The following is a 17,967-nucleotide window of genomic DNA, read 5'->3' as shown; positions in this document are numbered from 1 at the left end:
CACCTGTGGCTATTAATACATCTCTGGTCAAAAATGTGTTAAAAATTAATCCGCTCAGCCTCCCAGGATTCCGATCTGCTATCCTAGAGCAGTTCAGTTTCCCTTGAAAAACTCTGAGCCACTGGTTTGACTGAGGAGTATCAGGTCATACAGTGTGAACAAGACAGAGAGAGCCCAGCCCCCATGGAACTTCCATCCTGGGAGCACTAATGATTTCAAGGACCCTAAGTCATCTACCTCTGATGACTAAATGCAATGGGGAGAAAGAATGGAATGAAAAATAAAGCTTTGAATGATGGACAATCAGGAGAGCTTTCAGACTGACTATATGAAATGTGTACAGCTTTCTAGAAGGAAGTTGCTGAAATGATCAGGTTCAGGGACGTCAACATATAAATGCATGCAGAATCTCATTTTAATTGTAAACAAAATTGCTTATTTGTATCTGAATTATGATCAAATAGAGATACATGGGAGCCAACTGCCACAGTGGGAAAATTCATCAGTACATATGAGAACTATTGCCCCTATTTTCTAACAAACTCCAGCTCAACACACGGCCCATTTAATCTCCCATCGTGCACCTCTAATTCCTCCGTTCTCTTCTCCCTAACTCATACCCAAATGAGAAAAATACAAACATAGCGTGTTGTAAAACCTCTCAAATGACCCCCATAACACTCAAATTCTGCCATTATGAATCCTTCCAAACTACTGTGCCATTTAAGTACAGACTGTTCCTTCATGGGTAAGCATGCTCATTCTAATATAGAGAAATGTTCAGCCAATATAATTTGTTGCAACTTGATTAGAAAAATACTATTAATACAGGCCATCTAACAGGACTGGGGGTAGCCTCTTTACACAGAAGCTGGCTTCAATTTTAACAGTAAGAACCATGGGAAAAAATTAAATCCTCAAGAAGAGGAGATAAACTTTAAAGATCTGGGTTATTAAGATAGAGATCTGAAAAAAGCCAACTACTTAGGCATCAGCAGAAGAGATGACATCTAGAGCAGTGGTCTCCATTCTTATTAATCAAGCCCACTACAGTAAAAAAGTTTTCAGTACTCTAATTTTTTAACATTCAGTTATTATATACTAAATGTATCATTGTCATTATATATTATAAAACTAAGATAGAAATCTTAAAAGGAATCAACAATAAAAATAAATAGAAGTGCTAATGTTTTTTGTAGCTCATCTTGCATTTTCCTTTGGTTACATACATCCCACATAAGAAGCCACTGATCTACAGCAAGAGTCAGCAAGCTACAGCCCACAACATACATATATATATTTTTTTAACAATTCTTTTTAAGGATTTACTTATTATTTATTTATTTCTGGCTGCGTTGGGTCTCTTAGTAGCGGAACGTGGGATCTTCATTGAAGCACACAGGCTCTTTGTCGCAGCACGCGGGCTTCCTCTCTAGTTGAGGCGCCTGTGGACTCAATAGCTGTGGCACGCAGGCTTAGTTGCCCTGTGGCATGTGGGATCTTAGTTCTCTGACTAGGGATCGAACCTGTGTCCCCTGCATTTGAAGGCGAATTCTTTACCACTGGACCACCACGGAAGTCCCCACAACATATATTTTTGCAAATAAAGTTTCACTGAAACACAGTCACACTCATTCAGTTACATACTGTCTAGAAGTGCTTACAAGCTACAGCAGCAGTGATGCATAACTGTAACAGTGACTGTCTCATAAAGCCTGAGATATTTACTATCTGGCCCTTTAAAGAAAATATTTCCAACTTCTGATCTAGAGTCTCAGGAATGAAAAAGTCCTTCTAGCCCTTAATGAAGTAAGAAAAGCAGATGATGATGATCCACCCCATTAATGTGCTGTTCACTGATGAAATAAAAATTCTCCAGCTAAGAAATCAGGAAAAATCTACTCATGGGAAAATTCTAAGTTTTGACAGAGTTTGTCGATTTTGGATAGTACTCTACATATTTCAAGTAACTGTATTTAGTAGCTTCTCTAGATGTAGTTTAATCACCAAATTAAGCACAGGGGATAAACTGGAAAGTTTAGCACTGATGCCACACATAATCTATTAACAGTGTAAAAATCATGAAGAGTATACGAAGGAAAGCTGGAGAAACACCTCAGGCTGCCCTACATGTCTTCACTCCTACAGACCAGCTGTTCTCCAAGTATGGTCCATGGACCCCTGGGAGACCCTGAGACTCACTTAGAGGTTCACAAGTTCAAAACAATTTTCATACTAATACTAAAACAAATTTGTCCTTTCTATCATGTTGACATTGCATGGATGGTGCAAAAGCAATGGTGGCAAAAACTGCTGGTGCCTTAGCACAAACCAAGGCAGTAGCATCAAACCGTGCTACTCATCACTGTATTCTTTACCACCACACAAACAAACGACAATTTCATTTAAGAATGTCCTTGATGGGACTTCCCTGGTGGTCCAGGGGCTAAGACTCTGCATTCCCAACGCAGGGACCAGGGTTTCAGCCCTGGTCAGGGAACTAGACCCCGCATGCCGCAATTAGGAATTTGCATGCCACAACTAAAGATCCCACATGCCGCAACAGAAGATCCCACACACGGCAACTAAGATCCGGTGCAGCCAAAATAAATAAATAAATAAATAAAATTTTTTTTTTTTTTAAAGAAAAAAGAAATCAAAGTGATCTGCCAGACTGGTGGAGTTTCAAGATGGCAGAAGAGTAAGACGCAGAGATCACCTTCCTCCCCACAAATACATCAGAAATACATTTACATGTGGAACAACTCCTACAGAACACCTACTAAACGCTGGCAGAAGACCTCAGACCTCCCAAAAAGCAAGAAACTCCCCCACGTACCTGGGTAGGGTAAAAGAAAAAAGAAAAAACAGAGACAAAGAATAGGGACTTTTTTAAATCTTTCCTTGGGTACATGCCTGTGTTGGGTTAACAGTGTACTTAATAAATAATTTAGTGTTGAAAAAAAAGAATAGGGATGGGACCTGCAGCAGTGGGAGGGAACTGTGAAGGAGGAAAGGTTTCCCCACACTAGGAAGCCCCTACGCCGGCGGAGACTATGGGTGGCAGAGGGGGAAAGCTTCGGAGCCACGGAGGAGAGCGCAGCCACAGGGGTGCAGAGGGCAAAGCGGAAAGATTCCCGCACAGAGGATCGGTGCCAACCAGCACCCACCAGCCCAAGAGGCTTGTCTGCTCACCCGCCGGGGCAGACGGGGGCTGGGAGCTGAGGCTCGGGCTTCGGTCGGATCCCAGGGAGAGGACTGGGGTTGGCGGCGTGAACACAGCCTGAAGGGGCTAGTGCGCCACAGCTAGCTGGGAGGGAGTCCGGGAAAAAGTCTGGAGCTACCGAAGAGGCAAGAGACTTTTTCTTGCCTCTGTTTCCTGGTGCGCGAGGAGAGGGGATTCAGAGCGCCACCTAAACGAGCTCCAGAGACGGGCGCAAGCCGTGGTGATCAGCGCGGACCCCAGAGACGGGCATGAGATGCTAAGGCTGCTGCTGCCACCACCAAGAAGCCTGTGTGCGAGCACAGGTCACTCTCCACACCGCCCCTCCCGGGAGCCGGTGCAGCCCGCCACTGCCAGGGTCCCGTGACCGAGGGACAACTTCCCCGGGAGAACGCACGGCGCGCCTCGGGCTGGTGCAACGTCACGCTGGCCTCTGCCACTGCAGGCTCGCCCCGCATCAGTACCCCAGCCTGAGTGAGCCAGAGCCCCCAAAGCAGCTGCTCCTTTAACCCCGTCCTGTCTGAGCGAAGAACAGATGCCCTCAGGCGACCTACACACAGAGGTAGGGCCAAATCCAAAGCTGAACCCCAGGAGCTGTGGGAACAAAGAAGAGAAAGGGAAATCTCTCCCAGCAGCCTCAGGAGCAGCGGATTAAAGCTCCACAATCAACTTGATGTACCCTGCATCTGTGGAATACCTGAATAGACAACGAATCATCCCAAATTGAGGAGGTGGACTTTGGGAGCAACGATATATATATTTTTTCCCGTTTTTCTCTTTTTGTGAGTGTGTTTGTGCATGCTTCTGTGTGTGATTTTGTCTGTATAGCTTTGCTTTTACCATTTGTCCTAGGGTTCTGTCTGTCTGCTTTTTTTTTTTTTATTTAAAAAAAAATTTTTTTCTTAATAATTATTTTTTATTTTAATAACTTTATTTTATTTTATTTTACTTTATTTTATTTTATCTTCTTCTCTCTTTCTTTCTTTTTTTTCTCCCTTTTATTCTGAGCCATGTGGAGGACAGGCGCTTGATGCTCCAGCCAGGTGTCAGGGCTGTGCTACTGAGGTGGGAGAGCCAAGTTCAGGACACTGGTCCACAAGAGACCTCCCAGCTCCACATAATATCAAACGGCAAAAATCTCACAGAGATCTCCATCTCAACGCCAAGACCCAGCTCCACTCAATGACCAGCAAGCTACAGTGCAGGACACCCTATCCCAAACAACTAGCAAGACAGGAACACAACCCCATCCATTAGCACAGAGGCAGCCTAAAATCATAATAAGGCCACAGAAACCCCAAAACACACCACCAGACATGGACATGCCCACCAGAAAGACAAGATCCAGCCTCATCCACCAGAACACAGGCACTAGTCCCCTCCACCAGGAAGCCTACACAACCCACTGAACCAACCTTAGCCACTGGGGACAGACACCAAAAACAACGGGAACTACGAACCTGTAGCCTGTGAAAAGGAGACCCCAAACACAGTAAGTTAAGCAAAATGAGAAGACAAAGAAACACACAGCAGATGAAGGAGCAAGGCAAAAACCCAGCAGACCTAACAAATGAAGAGGAAATAAGCAGTGTACCTGAAAAAGAATTCAGAATAATGATACTAAAGATGATCCAAAATCTTGGAAGTAGAATGGAGAAAATACAAGAAACGTTTAACAAGGACCTAGAAGAACTAAAGAGCAAACAAACAGAGATGAACAACACAATAAATGAAATTAAAAATTCTCTAGAAGGGATCAATAGCAGAATAACTGAGGCAGAAGAACGAATACGTGACCTGGAAGATAAAATAGTGGAAATAACTACTGCAGAGCAGAATAAAGAAAAAAGAATGAAAAGAACTGAGGACAGTCTCAGAGACCTCTGGGACAACATTAAACGCACCAACATTCGAATTATAGGGGTAGCAAAAGAAGAAGAGAAGAAGAAAGGGACTGAGAAAATATTTAAAGAAATTATAGTTGAAAACTTCCCTAATATGGGAAACGAAACAGTTAATCAAGTCCAGGAAGCACAGTGCGCTCCATACAGGATAAATCCAAGGAGAAACACGCCAAGACACATATTAATCCAACTATCAAAAATTAAACACAAAGAAAAAATATTAAAAGCAGCAAAGGAAAAACAACAAATAACATACGAGGGAATCCCCGTAAGGTTAACAGCTGATCTTTCAGCAGAAACTCTGAAAGCCAGAAGGGAGTGGCAGAACATAGTTAAAGTGAGGAAAGGGAAAAACCTACAAGCAAGATTACTCTACCTAGCAAGGATCTCATTCAGATTTGACGGAGAAATTCAAACCTTAACAGACAAACAAAAGCTAAGAGAATTCAGCACCACCAAACCAGCTTTACAAAAAATGCTAAAGGAACTTCTCTAGGCAGGAAACAAAAGGGAAGGAAAAGACCTACAATAATAAACGCAAAACAATTAATAAAATGGTAATAGGAACATACATATCAATAATTACCTTAAATGGAAATGGATTAAATGCTCCAACCAAAAGACGCAGGCTGGCTGAATGGATACAAAAACAAGACCCGTATGTATGCTGTCTACAAGAGACCCACTTCAGACCTAGGGACACATACAGACTGAAAGTGAGGGGATGGAAAAAGATATTATATGCAAATGGAAATCAAAAGAAAGCTGGAGTAGCAATTCTCATATCAGACAAAATAGACTTTAAAACAAAGACTATTACAAGAGACAAAGAAGGACACTACATAATGATCAAGGGATCAATCCAAGAAGAAGATATTAACAACTGTAAATATTTATGCACTCAACATAGGAGCACCTCAATACATAAGGCAAATACTAACAGCCATAAAAGGGGAAATCGACAGTAACACAATCATAGTAGGGGACTTTAACACCCCACTTTCACCAATGGACAGATCATCCAAAATGAAAATAAATAAGGAAACACAAGCTTTAAATGATACATTAAACAAGATGGACTTAACTGATATTTATAGGACATTCCATCCAAACACAACAGAATACACATTCTTCTCAAGTGCTCATGGAACATTCTCCAGGATAGATCATATCTTGGGTCACAAATCAAGCCTTGGTAAATTTAAGAAAATTGAAATCGTACCAAGTATGTTTTCCGACCACAACACTATGAGACTAGATATCAATTACAGGAAAAAGATCTGAAAGAAATACAAACACTTGGAGGCTAAACAACACACTACTTAATAACCAAGAGATCACTGAAGAAATCAAAGAGGAAATCAAAAAATACCTAGAAACAAATGACAATGAAAACACAACTACCCAAAACCTATGGGATGCAGCAAAAGCAGTTCTAAGAGGGAAGTTTATAGCTATACAAGCCTACCTTAAGAAACAAGAAACATCTCAAATAAACAACCTAACCTTACACCTAAAGCAATTAGAGAAAGAAGAACAAAAAAACCCCAAAGGTAGCAGAAGGAAAGAAATCACAAAGATCAGATCAGAAATAAATGAAAAAGAAATCAAGGAAAGGATAGCAAAGATCAATAAAACTAAAAGCTGGTTCTTTGAGAAGATAAACAAAATTGATAAACCATTAGCCAGACTTATCAAGAAAAAAAGGGAGAAGACTCAAATCAACAGAATTAGAAATAAAAAAGGAAAAGTAACAACTGACACTGCAGAAATACAAAGGATCATGAGAGATTATTACAAGCAACTATATGCCAATAAAATGGACAACCTAGAAGAAATGGACAAATCCTTAGAAATACACAACCTTCTGAGACTGAACCAGGAAGAAATAGAAAATATGAACAGACCAATCACAAGCACTGAAATTGAAACTGTGATTAAAAATCTTCCAACAAACAAAAGCCCAGGACCAGATGGCTTCACAGGAGAATTCTATCAAACATTTAGAGAAGAGCTAACACCTATCCTTCTCAAACTCTTCCAAAATATAGCAGAGACAGGAACACTCCCAAACTCATTCTACGAGGCCACCATCACTCTGATACCAAAACCAGACAAAGATTTCACAAGGAAAGAAAACTACGGGCCAATATCACTGATGAACATAGATGCAAAAATCCTCAACAAAATACTAGCAAACAGAATCCAACAGCACATTAAAAGGATCATACATTATGATCAAGTGGCGTTTATCCCATGAATGCAAGGATTTTTCAATATACGCAAATCAATCAACATGATAAACCATATTAACAAATTGAAGGAGAAAAACCATATGATCATCTCAATAGATGCAGAGAAAGCTTTCGACAATGTTCAACACCTATTTATGACAAAAACCCTCCAGAAAGTAGGCACAGAGGGAACTTTCCTCAGCATAATAAAGGCCATATATGACAAACCCACAGCCAACATCATCCTCAATGGTGAAAAACTGAAACCATTTCCACTAAGATCAGGAACAAGACAAGGTTGCCCACTCTCACCACTATTATTCAACATAGTTTTGGAAGTTTTAGCCACAGCAATCAGAGAAGAAAAAGAAATAAAAGGAATCCAAATTGGAAAAGAAGAAGTAAAGCTGTCACTATTTGCAGATGACATGATACTATACATAGAGAATCCTAAAGATGCTACCAGAAAACTCCTAGAGCTAATCAATGAATTTGGTAAAGTAGCAGGATACAAAATTAATGCACAGAAATTTCTTGCATTCCTATACACTAATGATGAAAAATCTGAAAGTGAAATTAAGAAAACACTCCCATTTACCACTGCAACAAAAAGAATAAAATATCTAGGAATAAACCTACCTAAGGAGACAAAAGACCTGTATGCAGAAAATTATAAGACACTGATGAAAGAAATTAAAGATGATACAAACGGATGGAGAGATATACCATGTTCTTGAATTGGAAGAATCAGCACTGTGAAAATGACTATACTACCCAAAGCAATCTACAGATTCAATGCAATCCCTATCAAACTACCAGTGGCATTTTTCACAGAACTAGAACAAAATATTTCACAGTTTGTATGGAAACACAAAAGACACCGAATAGCCAAAGCAATCTTGAGAAAGAAAAACAGAGCTCGAGGAATCAGGCTCCTGAGCTTCAGACTATACTACAAAGCTACAGTAATCAAGAAAGTTTGGTACTGGCACAAAAACAGAAATATAGATCAATGGAACAGGATAGAAAGCCCAGAGATAAACCACGCACATATGGTCCCCTTATCTTTGATAAAGGAGGCAAGAATATACAGTGGAGAAAAGACAGCCTCTTCAATAAGTGGTGCTGGGAAAACTGGACAGCTACATGTAAAAGAATGAAATTAGAACACTCCCTAACACCATACACAAAAATAAACTCAAAATGGATTAACGACCTAAATGTAAGGCCAGACACCATCAAACTCTTAGAGGAAAACATAGGCAGAACACTCTATGACATAAATCACAACAAGATCCTTTTTGATCCACCTCCTAGAGAAATGGAAATAAAAACAAAAATAAACAAATGGGACCTAATGAAACTTAAAATCTTTTGCACAGCAAAGGAAACCATAAACAAGACCAAAAGACAACCCTCAGAATGGGAGAAAATATTCGCTAATGAAGCAACTGACAAAGGATTAATCTCCAAAACATACAAGCAACTCATGCAGCTCAATATCAAAAAAACAAACAACCCAATCCAAAAATGGGCAGAAGACCTAAATAGACATTTCTCCAAAGAAGATATACAGATGGCCAACAGACACATGAAAGAATGCTCAACATCACTAATCATTAGAGAAATGGAAATCAAAACTACAATTAGATATCATCTCACACCGGTCAGAATGGCCATCATCAAAAAATCTACGAACAATAAATGCTGGAGAGGGTGTGGAGAAAAGGGAACCCTCTTGCACTGTTGGTGGGAATGTAAATTGATACAGCCAATATGGAGAACAGTATGGAGGTTCCTTAAAAAACTAAAAATAGAACTACCATACGACCCAGCAATCCCACTACTGGGCATATACCCTGAGAAAACCGTAATTCAAAAAGGGTCATGTACCAAAATGTTCACTGCAGCTCTATTTACAATAGCCAGGACATGGAAGCAACCTAAGTGTCCATCAACAGATGAATGGATAAAGAAGATGTGGCACATATATACAATGGAATATTACTCAACCATAAAAAGGAACGAAACTGAGTTATTTGTAGTGAGGTGGATGGACCTAGAGACTGTCATACAGAGTGAAGCAAGTCAGAAAGAGAAAAACAAATACCATATGCTAACACATATATATGGAATCTAAAAAAAAGAAAATGGTCAGAAGAACCTAGGGGCAAGATGGGAATAAAGATGCAGACCTACTGGAGAACAGACTTGAGGATACGGGGAGGGGGAAGGGTAAGCTGGGACAAAGTGAGAGAGTGGCCTGGACATATATATACTACCAAAATAGATAGCTAGTGGGAAGCAGCCGCATAGCACAGGGAGATCAGCTCGGTGCTTTGTGACCACCTAGAGGGGTGGGATAGGGAGGGTGGGAGGAAGGGAGATGCAAGAGGGAAGAGATATGGGGACATATGTATATGTATAACTGATTCACTTTGTTATAAAGCAGAAACTGACACACTATTGTAAAGCAATTGTACTCTAATAAAGATGTTAAAAAAAAAAAAAAAGGTGATCTGCCAAATAGGTAAACTGATGCCACTTTTCTTGCTGACTGATTTTTGTTTTGGAAAATAGTTATTTTTTATAAAAATGGTATCTATGTTAGCATGCAATAGGTTTACTAACATTATTTTTAAAGGACTTAATAAACTTTTTATTTTAGTTTTAATTTCCAATATGATAAATACCAAAAGATAAAACCCACATAAACGATGCAACAATTTTTAAGAATATAAAGAGATCCTGGGACCAAAAACATCAAGACTGGATACTGTAGGCCTACCTACTCCTATCTTATTCTACATACAATTTTCTGTTTTTATTGAAAAATACTTACAAAATAAAATATCTCCCCTTTATGTTTCTCAGTTCACTTTTTCATGAGCTACACAGGAAAACATCTTGCCTAAGGAGGGAGTATGACTTTCCCTCAAATATAGGAAGAGGGAGAACGGCTCTAAGCAAGAGAAAACTGCCTGTTCCACAGAAAGGAATCAAATCTGAGCTTGAGAACTGGGGGCTTTAGGCTTTAGCCACATCTACAGACACAGCTGAGCCTGCTTCACCGTCCACCGTAGACCCAGGCTGTGCACAGAGGCCATATCCTTCCAGCACACTTTTTCTTTGCTCAATTCAGTTGGCCAGAACTCTTTGGGGACTCTGCTACAATTCTGGACTCCCTTCCAGGTAAGTGGAAAAATAATTTGACAAGGTATTTTGGGGGCAAGATGCTGGTGCTAAAAAGAGGCAACCATCCTCTCTACAATTCCAATCGTCCAAATGGCATGAAAGGTACAGCTGGAATCTCTGATTTCTCTCTCTGCATTCCAAACAGAGAGAAAAGATTTCTCAAGCTGGGATTCACTGCGATGGAGCTATCATATCTGCCCACCTAAAATAAGTAGCAGCATCTCCAGGGTTGAGGAGATAGGCCAGGATAGATGACTAGAAAGACTTGCCAGGGGCAGGGGGCGGTGGGGTGACAGGGGAGTTCCAACGCTCAGCTTTGTCAGGGACCAGAATCACTTTGCTAGGTCTGCTCTTACAGAGAGAAGGGGAACAGAATGAAGTTTCTTCTCCGGGGCCTGATCACACAAGCCATAGCCCTAAATATAGTAAAGTCGACATCTTAAAACCTAGAAGTCTCTCAAATAACTTGTAACAGGTTTCATCGTTTTATTATCACTATCATAAGGTAGATATTGGCAAACTGATTTCCACCAATATATGCATATAAACCCTAGCCATCCCCAATAAAGGAATTGTAAACTCAAAGTCATTTGTTAGGACTTTAGCATAAAGTTCCCTTATAGAAAAATGTTCTAAATGGCAATTAGACAAAATAATACTGTATTTTATATACAGGGTAGATTAAATAGATTTGTGGGCTGGCATAAGAACCTAAGAATTAAATTGTTTCCACAGTTTATAAGTGTAAATCCTGGACTTGAGGTATACTCACGCACCACCATCCCAAACCAGTCGTAGTGATAAACACACTGGAAACTCTTACTTAAAAGGCAAAATCCAGAGATTCTTAGGTTCTCCTGATTCCCCCTATAAAAAAGGATTCTCTGGAGATAATGTACACCTTTAAGTACCGACAGACAAGGGCAGCTCTGAAAGCAAAATCAGAAGTGAAAGAAAGGAAAGAAAGAAGCTTACCTGTGGTCAAGATGACTGAAGTCTTGTAAATTCAATTCCCTGGTGTCTTGTGTCAGATAAATTGTATCCACATCCTATTTGAAACATAATTCAGTCATATAAATAGTCCCCATAGAGGATCAGGGAAGCAAGAGAGATGCAAAGAGAATCAGACAATGACACAGGCAGATTTTTATGTAATCTGAGGAAGGAAGATTTTAAGCAAGCAATGAATGGTGGGGGGAAAAAGAGAGAGACAGCGAAATAAGCCAGTCAAATACTGGAATATTCTCCAGGTGTGTGTGTGTGAGAAAGTGTGTGTGTGCATGCATACAGATACACTTACCCATTGTACTTCTTCCCTGTATGAAAATCCAAGCCAGTCACAAACACAGGCGTACATCTGAGAAAATCCACCTGAATTATACAATAGAAATGTGACAGGTTTTCGACTAAATGTTTTTTAAGTTAAAATTTAAAAGCTTAAATATGGCCGATGTTCACAATGCTGATTATTCTCTCCTTTTGGGAAAACAGCAAAGATTCTCCCCCCTGTTCTACAGTAAGTACATAGCCGGATGCAATATAGCTTAAATATAGGATGTTTGTCCACCAATCTAAAGTCTGTGCAGTGCTAATTACACCTTAAAAGTAATTGTACCTTTACGGTAGCACACTAGGAATAGACTTAGCTTCCTGGCAAAACGGCAGCCATCCAGCCATTTATTTTTTGGTTTTAAAATGCATGCTCACCACAGGGGCCCTGCTCGGCCACAGTCTGGCTGTCCCACAGAGCCTGGAGACTGGCCAGTCGCTCAGATGGCTCCATGCAGACTTTTTTCATGATTCTCCTGTAAGATCAACAAAAACAACGATACATTTCAAAAATCAAGTTTTCTGAAGTGCACTCAGAAATCTATTTTGTGATACACCATTTTTTTTTTTTTTTTTTTTTTAAACAAAGATGGGTTTCGAGACTTCCCTGGTGGTCCAGTGGTAAAGAATCCACCTTCCAATGCAGGGGATGCGGCTTCCATCCCTGGTCGGGGAACTAAGATCCCACATGCCGCGGGGCAACTAAGCCTGTGCGCCGCAACTACTGAGCTCACACACCTCAACTAGAGAGCCCGCGTGCCGCAAACTACAGAGCCCATGTGCTCTGGAACCCGCACACCACAACTAGAGAGAAGCCCAGGTGCTGCAACAAAAGATCCCGCATGCCTCAACGAAGATCCCGTGTGCCGCAACTAAGACCCGACGCAGCCAAAAAAAAAAAAAAGATGGGTATCACTTCAATTTTGGTAAATATAATTTCATTTTTTGAGTACCAGGAGCTGGAGAGCTATAGGAACTTAATAATAAAGCCCTTTATTTAACACCCATTTGTAGCTAAAGGTATCTAACAATATAAATATTCTCCGTGTTTAGTTCTTTCACAACATTAGATTTTATTAGAATAGTTAGAAAATGGTGTGTTGCACTTAATAAATTATCTAATTTATCTAATAATAATTTATTAGATTATGTGTACACTAAATATAAATTACTAATTTTCAAGGAATTAAAGTACAAATCTCCTCTTCTGTCCTTCCATAGTACAAACAGTACAAATGTCCATCAAGAAACTGGGCATTTCATATTGGAAGAGCTGTCCCTTTTACTCTCTCTTCCCCTGGACTACACCTCCTAGGGAGCCTGTGCTTTCCAGAGACTGAACACAGTTCAAATCAGTTAGCAAATAACGTGTAGTAGGGAGGGGATGACAGAGGAATCTAGGAGCTAAGTGGGAACCAGGTCACAGTGAGCCTCAGAGGTCAAAGGAAGGGGTTGGGATTTTATTCTCAGGGCAACGAGGAGCCACAGAAAGGCTACACAGGGAGTATGAGATGATCAGATAGCACTGTAAACAAACATCTACAGGGGTGGGGGATAAGCCTGCGGCAAACTTGGGAAATAAAGAGATAAAATAGCTTGAGAAATTAAAAAGAACTTCCCGGGGACGTTAAGAGCCCAGTGAGAGTGAAGGTCATGAATTGTTGGTGACACCAAGCTGAACAGCTGTGTGATCTTCTCCTGCAGCTCCCAGCAGCCCAAATGTGTGTGGAGAAAGGGCAGTTGGCTTGCTGCAGGGATGCAGGCTTTCCAGGCAGGCGAGCCAGAAAAGCAGTGGGGACAGAAGGAGTGGAGGATACTGACAGAGCCCCACTGAAGTGATGGACACCACGGGGCTTGGCGGTCAGGAGAGGAAGGGAAGGCAGGAAGGAGATGGAAAGAAGGGGAAAGCCAAGGGATCCGTGGCCTGGAGGCCCCCCCAGAAGTCCAAGTACGGGTACCGCCAAGGGAGACAAAGTGAAAGACTAGAGGCTGTGGTCCGAGAGAGATGACTAAATGATGATTTCACCCCAGGAGAAGCCGTTCCAGGAGATGACAAGGTCTAGGGTGTGGCCATCAAGCGTAAAGCGGGGTGGAGGGGAAGAGGTCAGGGGCTGTGAGGAAGGCTGCTGGCAGGTTGAAATCACCCAGGACCCTGACAGGCCCGGGGTGCAAAGTGGTGAAATAAACATACTAAGTCATACTGAACATCATTTTAATCTTTCTTTAATGATTTAAAGCACTTTGGCTGTGTGTATAATGCTCATCCTTATGAATTTCAATCACCTTGTAGAGTATTAGAAGAGAATGGTCCCAATTATTTCCACTTTCTGATTGGATGAATATTCCAGATAAAATGTGCTAGAGCCTGACAAGTTGCCTGGTTGGCCTGTTCTACTCCTAGAAAAAACTTCAAATACATACCCAAGCATTTAAATACATACAAGCATTCTGCTAGCATTGAAAAATACTCCTACTTCTTTATAATTTTTTTGACTGAAGCATAAGCAGGTATTACCAATTGATGTCAAATATCAGTGATCCCTTCAAATTCTTGTGTAAATGCATGACATCTACAAATGCAGCATGATTTTTCTCTATTTTACCTGAACACACATATGATTAACTCTCATTATTCTAAAAGTTCTTAATTTGGGGACAACTGTGGGTTAAAGAAGATGTTCATAATGAAAGTGATATTACAGAATCTGGCAAATCGGCATGGTTCATCGCGGTTCAATACCATCATTCTGGTATTGCAGTGGCACTATTTTCTGGCTACAAGACAGCGAAGCCGGATATTATGTAAAGAAGGAGCAGAGTGGTTGGAAGCAGATGCATTTCCACAGATGAATTAAGTAAACCTTGGACACACCAAGCTGGATTTATGTCTGACTTCATCTGAGATCACATTTCTCTTCTAAAATTCTTGCTTTATTTCAGCTGAAGTGTAGGGCATGTTGTTTCAATAACACACAGGATGAAGTTGAGCTAGTCCAAAACTGACAGAAAGTAAGGCAGGAAGCTGGTAGGATTAAGAATAGGAAGGTGGTTATCTCGGATTATAGGGAGAAATAAACTAATCCTTATGGCAGGTTCAGAAACCAGAGCCTAATTTTACTCCAAAAACAGCACTGGACAGTCACACTCAGAAGTAGGAGGAAATGATCTGGAGAGTGAGGGAAGCGGCTAGTGTAGACATCCATGTGAACAGGGCCCTGCTGTGAGGAGGCTACATCTGGCATTTTCCCTAAACTTCAAACCACCCTTCAAAAGTATCAGTCTGAGCTTTTCCAAGTAGCGCCCCTTCTGTAACAGTTTTCATCTTTCTTTTTTCAGGAAGGAAAAAAAATCAGGTATCAGGAACTAAAGGAGTATCATGAAACAAGTGCATTTATTTACCTAAGAGGTAAAGTCATAAGAACTAAACTTCCAGAAGGCGGCAACTGTTTCTTACATATTCTAACACTAGACAGAGACAACAAGGAAAAGAAAAATCTACCCCACATGAGTTCTGCCTGTAGCTAAATAACAGCAAAGAGCCATCTGTGTATGCACCACAGGGCACCCGCTCACACATACACACACAGAAAGCGCGCGTGTGTGTCAGACACAAAGGAGTTGTTGTCGGAATAAGCGCCCTAAGAGGTAAACCAAAATCCTAGCAAACAGATGTGTACATCCTGTCACTCACTAACAGGCGGCACTATACAGCTGAACCAACTACATTTACATTATGTGCATTTAATTTACACAAGACTCAGAAAATAGTTCTATGTGGTAAGAACAGTGAACTTGGTGACAAGCATGCCCGCTCTCTATGCAAATCTCATGCTTAAATCGTTGACACGGAAAAAAAATCTGCAAATTATTTTAATCCAAGTAAATTAACTGGTTTATCAAAAATTCAATTCCAGTGCTGATCCTATACCATATGGCAGTTGTCTCCAGAAGAGGACATGTTTTATTGACGTAAACCATACCACACAATGCTACCTACTGCTTTAGAAAAGTATAGAAACTGCCGCAGCCTGTAAAGCACCTTTCTGTTGTTTAACCATAAACTTCTATTTTGCCGCTTCTCTTCACTTATAATAACCTCACCTTTTCATACTTAACCGGCTTTCAACTTGAAAAGGGATTTGCAATTCCATTTTTATCATGGTAGTAAAGACGCATTGTCCTAACATACTGACACTAATACCCAGCCAACTTTCAAATTGTCACATACGTGAAAGAATAATCCAATATGATGAAAGCCTAGAAGAAAATCATGTTAGAAGGTTACTGTTCTGTCACCTAAAACGGTGTTATGAGCCACATTTAACAAGAATCAAAGTAGAGAAATGCAACCAACTTACATAGAAACATATAATAATAAAAAAAAATCATAAACATCAAAGAAATTCCCTACGGATGTCACCCATTTCCTTTCCAACAGTGGAAGCTTTCATTCCAGGGCCTCTGGGTAAGAACAGCAACGGGCTACACAGCTAAGACTTGTGGAGCACTTGTTAAGCAGTCAGCACTAGTTAATTTAATCCTCACAAAACTGCATGAGTATCATTATTCCCATTTTACAGAGGAGGACACTGAGGCATTGAGAAGTGCATTAATTTGCCAAGAGTCTCGCCCCCTAAGGTAACCAGACAATCTGACACCTTCCAGTTCCACCTCGAGGCTCTCTTCCCCCAGGTTCATAAATCAGTGCTACAAGACTGACTCTCCCTTAAGTGTAACTGTCATTTCATTCTAAAGTTCAAAAGCCTTCACCAGCTCCCTACTGCCTATCCCAGAGGCTTTTATTCAGGCCCTCTCCAGGTGTGCCTTACCTTTGTCTCACAGTGATATCTGCAGGCTCCCAATTCTAACTGCTTTAGGCTGGCTGCTGTCCTCCTAAGGCAAGTTAAGTTACAGCTGCACCTGCCCTCGCCTCTGCCTCCAGCCTCCAACCTCTGCCATTTCCCCCACAGAACTTTCCCTGGAGCTCACCCCCAACAAAAGCCCACCTCTCAAAACAAAGAGGAAAACAGACACAAATCAAACATTATTTTCTTGACATCCCAAGTTACATGGAACTTTCCCTTCTCTGAAATCTGAGGATGTTTCACTCTCTTCATGATATTGTTTGTGGAACTTTCTTACACTACCTTTAGACAATAAACTCTTAGATGGCAGGAAACATTTCACTCATCTACGTTCTCTAGTAAGCATTTTCTAAATTAGTTCTAACTCGCCCTAATGACTTAATTTAATATTAAAAAAAAAAACCTAGCTTCGTTTTGGAAAACAGCCAGGGTTCTTGGTATTAGAAAAGCTAAAGGCCATAACACAAAACAGCTTCCTGAAGGGAACTGCCATTACAGACATCTCTGTGAAACGGATTAAACAACACTTAGGCTACAAATATTTCCCTAGTTTCCTCCCAATATCACTGCCTTAGAGATGAGGCCTCCAGTGATAGTGACTATCACACAGCAAAGATGAGAACGTTGACAAAACAATGCTAATGGTGATTTGATTTTTTAATTTAAATTTTCTTCTTGAATCTTTACATTTTCTCTATATTTTAAAATAAACTTTCCTTATTTAATGGGGGGGGTGGGGGCAGGGAAATGGCACTCTGTGAGGGAAGAGAGGGAGACAGAAACATCCTAACACATACATGTAGCAGGGAGGTGACGATTCTAGGCGTAAAAACTTAATTTTAATTAAAATTCTTCATTTTTTTTTCCTACCAGCATTCTCTTGACTATAGTCAAGGGGATTGGTTATATTTTATAGATATATATACTATTTTTATATATTTGATTTTGATCATGGATGTTATTTCAAAATTATATTTAAAACCAGAAATTCAGGTCCTGGCAGGTTATCATTTCATTTATAATATATACAGCCAACCTTAGGTTATTCAAGAACGTATTATGTTAACTGAGGCCCTGGCTGTGTTTGTCCTCCTGATTCACCCAGTTTCTGGTATCTGCTCATCAGACTTTTCCCCGATGATCAGGCTCTACCTGAGTAAGGAAGGAGGTGAGGGCTAAGGACCCAAGGGCCCCACGATGGGCTCAGGTAATACATT

The 17,967-nt window shown here is 40.6% G+C and overlaps 1 protein-coding gene across 6 annotated transcripts in view; it reads right to left on the bottom strand.

Annotated features, from left to right (window-relative positions):
• The window catches only part of CARMIL1 (capping protein regulator and myosin 1 linker 1), a 323,524-nt gene that overhangs the window by 161,721 nt on the left and 143,836 nt on the right, over positions 1-17,967 (bottom strand). For all 6 annotated transcript variants that reach the window (XM_082413018.1, XM_082413015.1, XM_082413016.1 and 3 more), the window contains 3 exons: positions 12,264-12,361; positions 11,857-11,927; positions 11,532-11,605 (listed from right to left, as the gene is read on the bottom strand). In XM_082413018.1, the coding sequence (XP_082269144.1) occupies positions 11,532-11,605; positions 11,857-11,927; positions 12,264-12,361 (243 nt within the window). The remainder of the gene's footprint in view (positions 1-11,531; positions 11,606-11,856; positions 11,928-12,263; positions 12,362-17,967) is intronic.

The sequence above is a fragment of the Balaenoptera physalus genome (genome assembly GCF_965194825.1).
Source record: "Balaenoptera physalus genome assembly, chromosome: 11".
Taxonomy (NCBI): Eukaryota; Metazoa; Chordata; class Mammalia; order Artiodactyla; family Balaenopteridae; genus Balaenoptera; species Balaenoptera physalus.
Note: the sequence above shows the minus strand (reverse complement) of the source record. Positions and strands in the feature narration are given on the sequence as shown.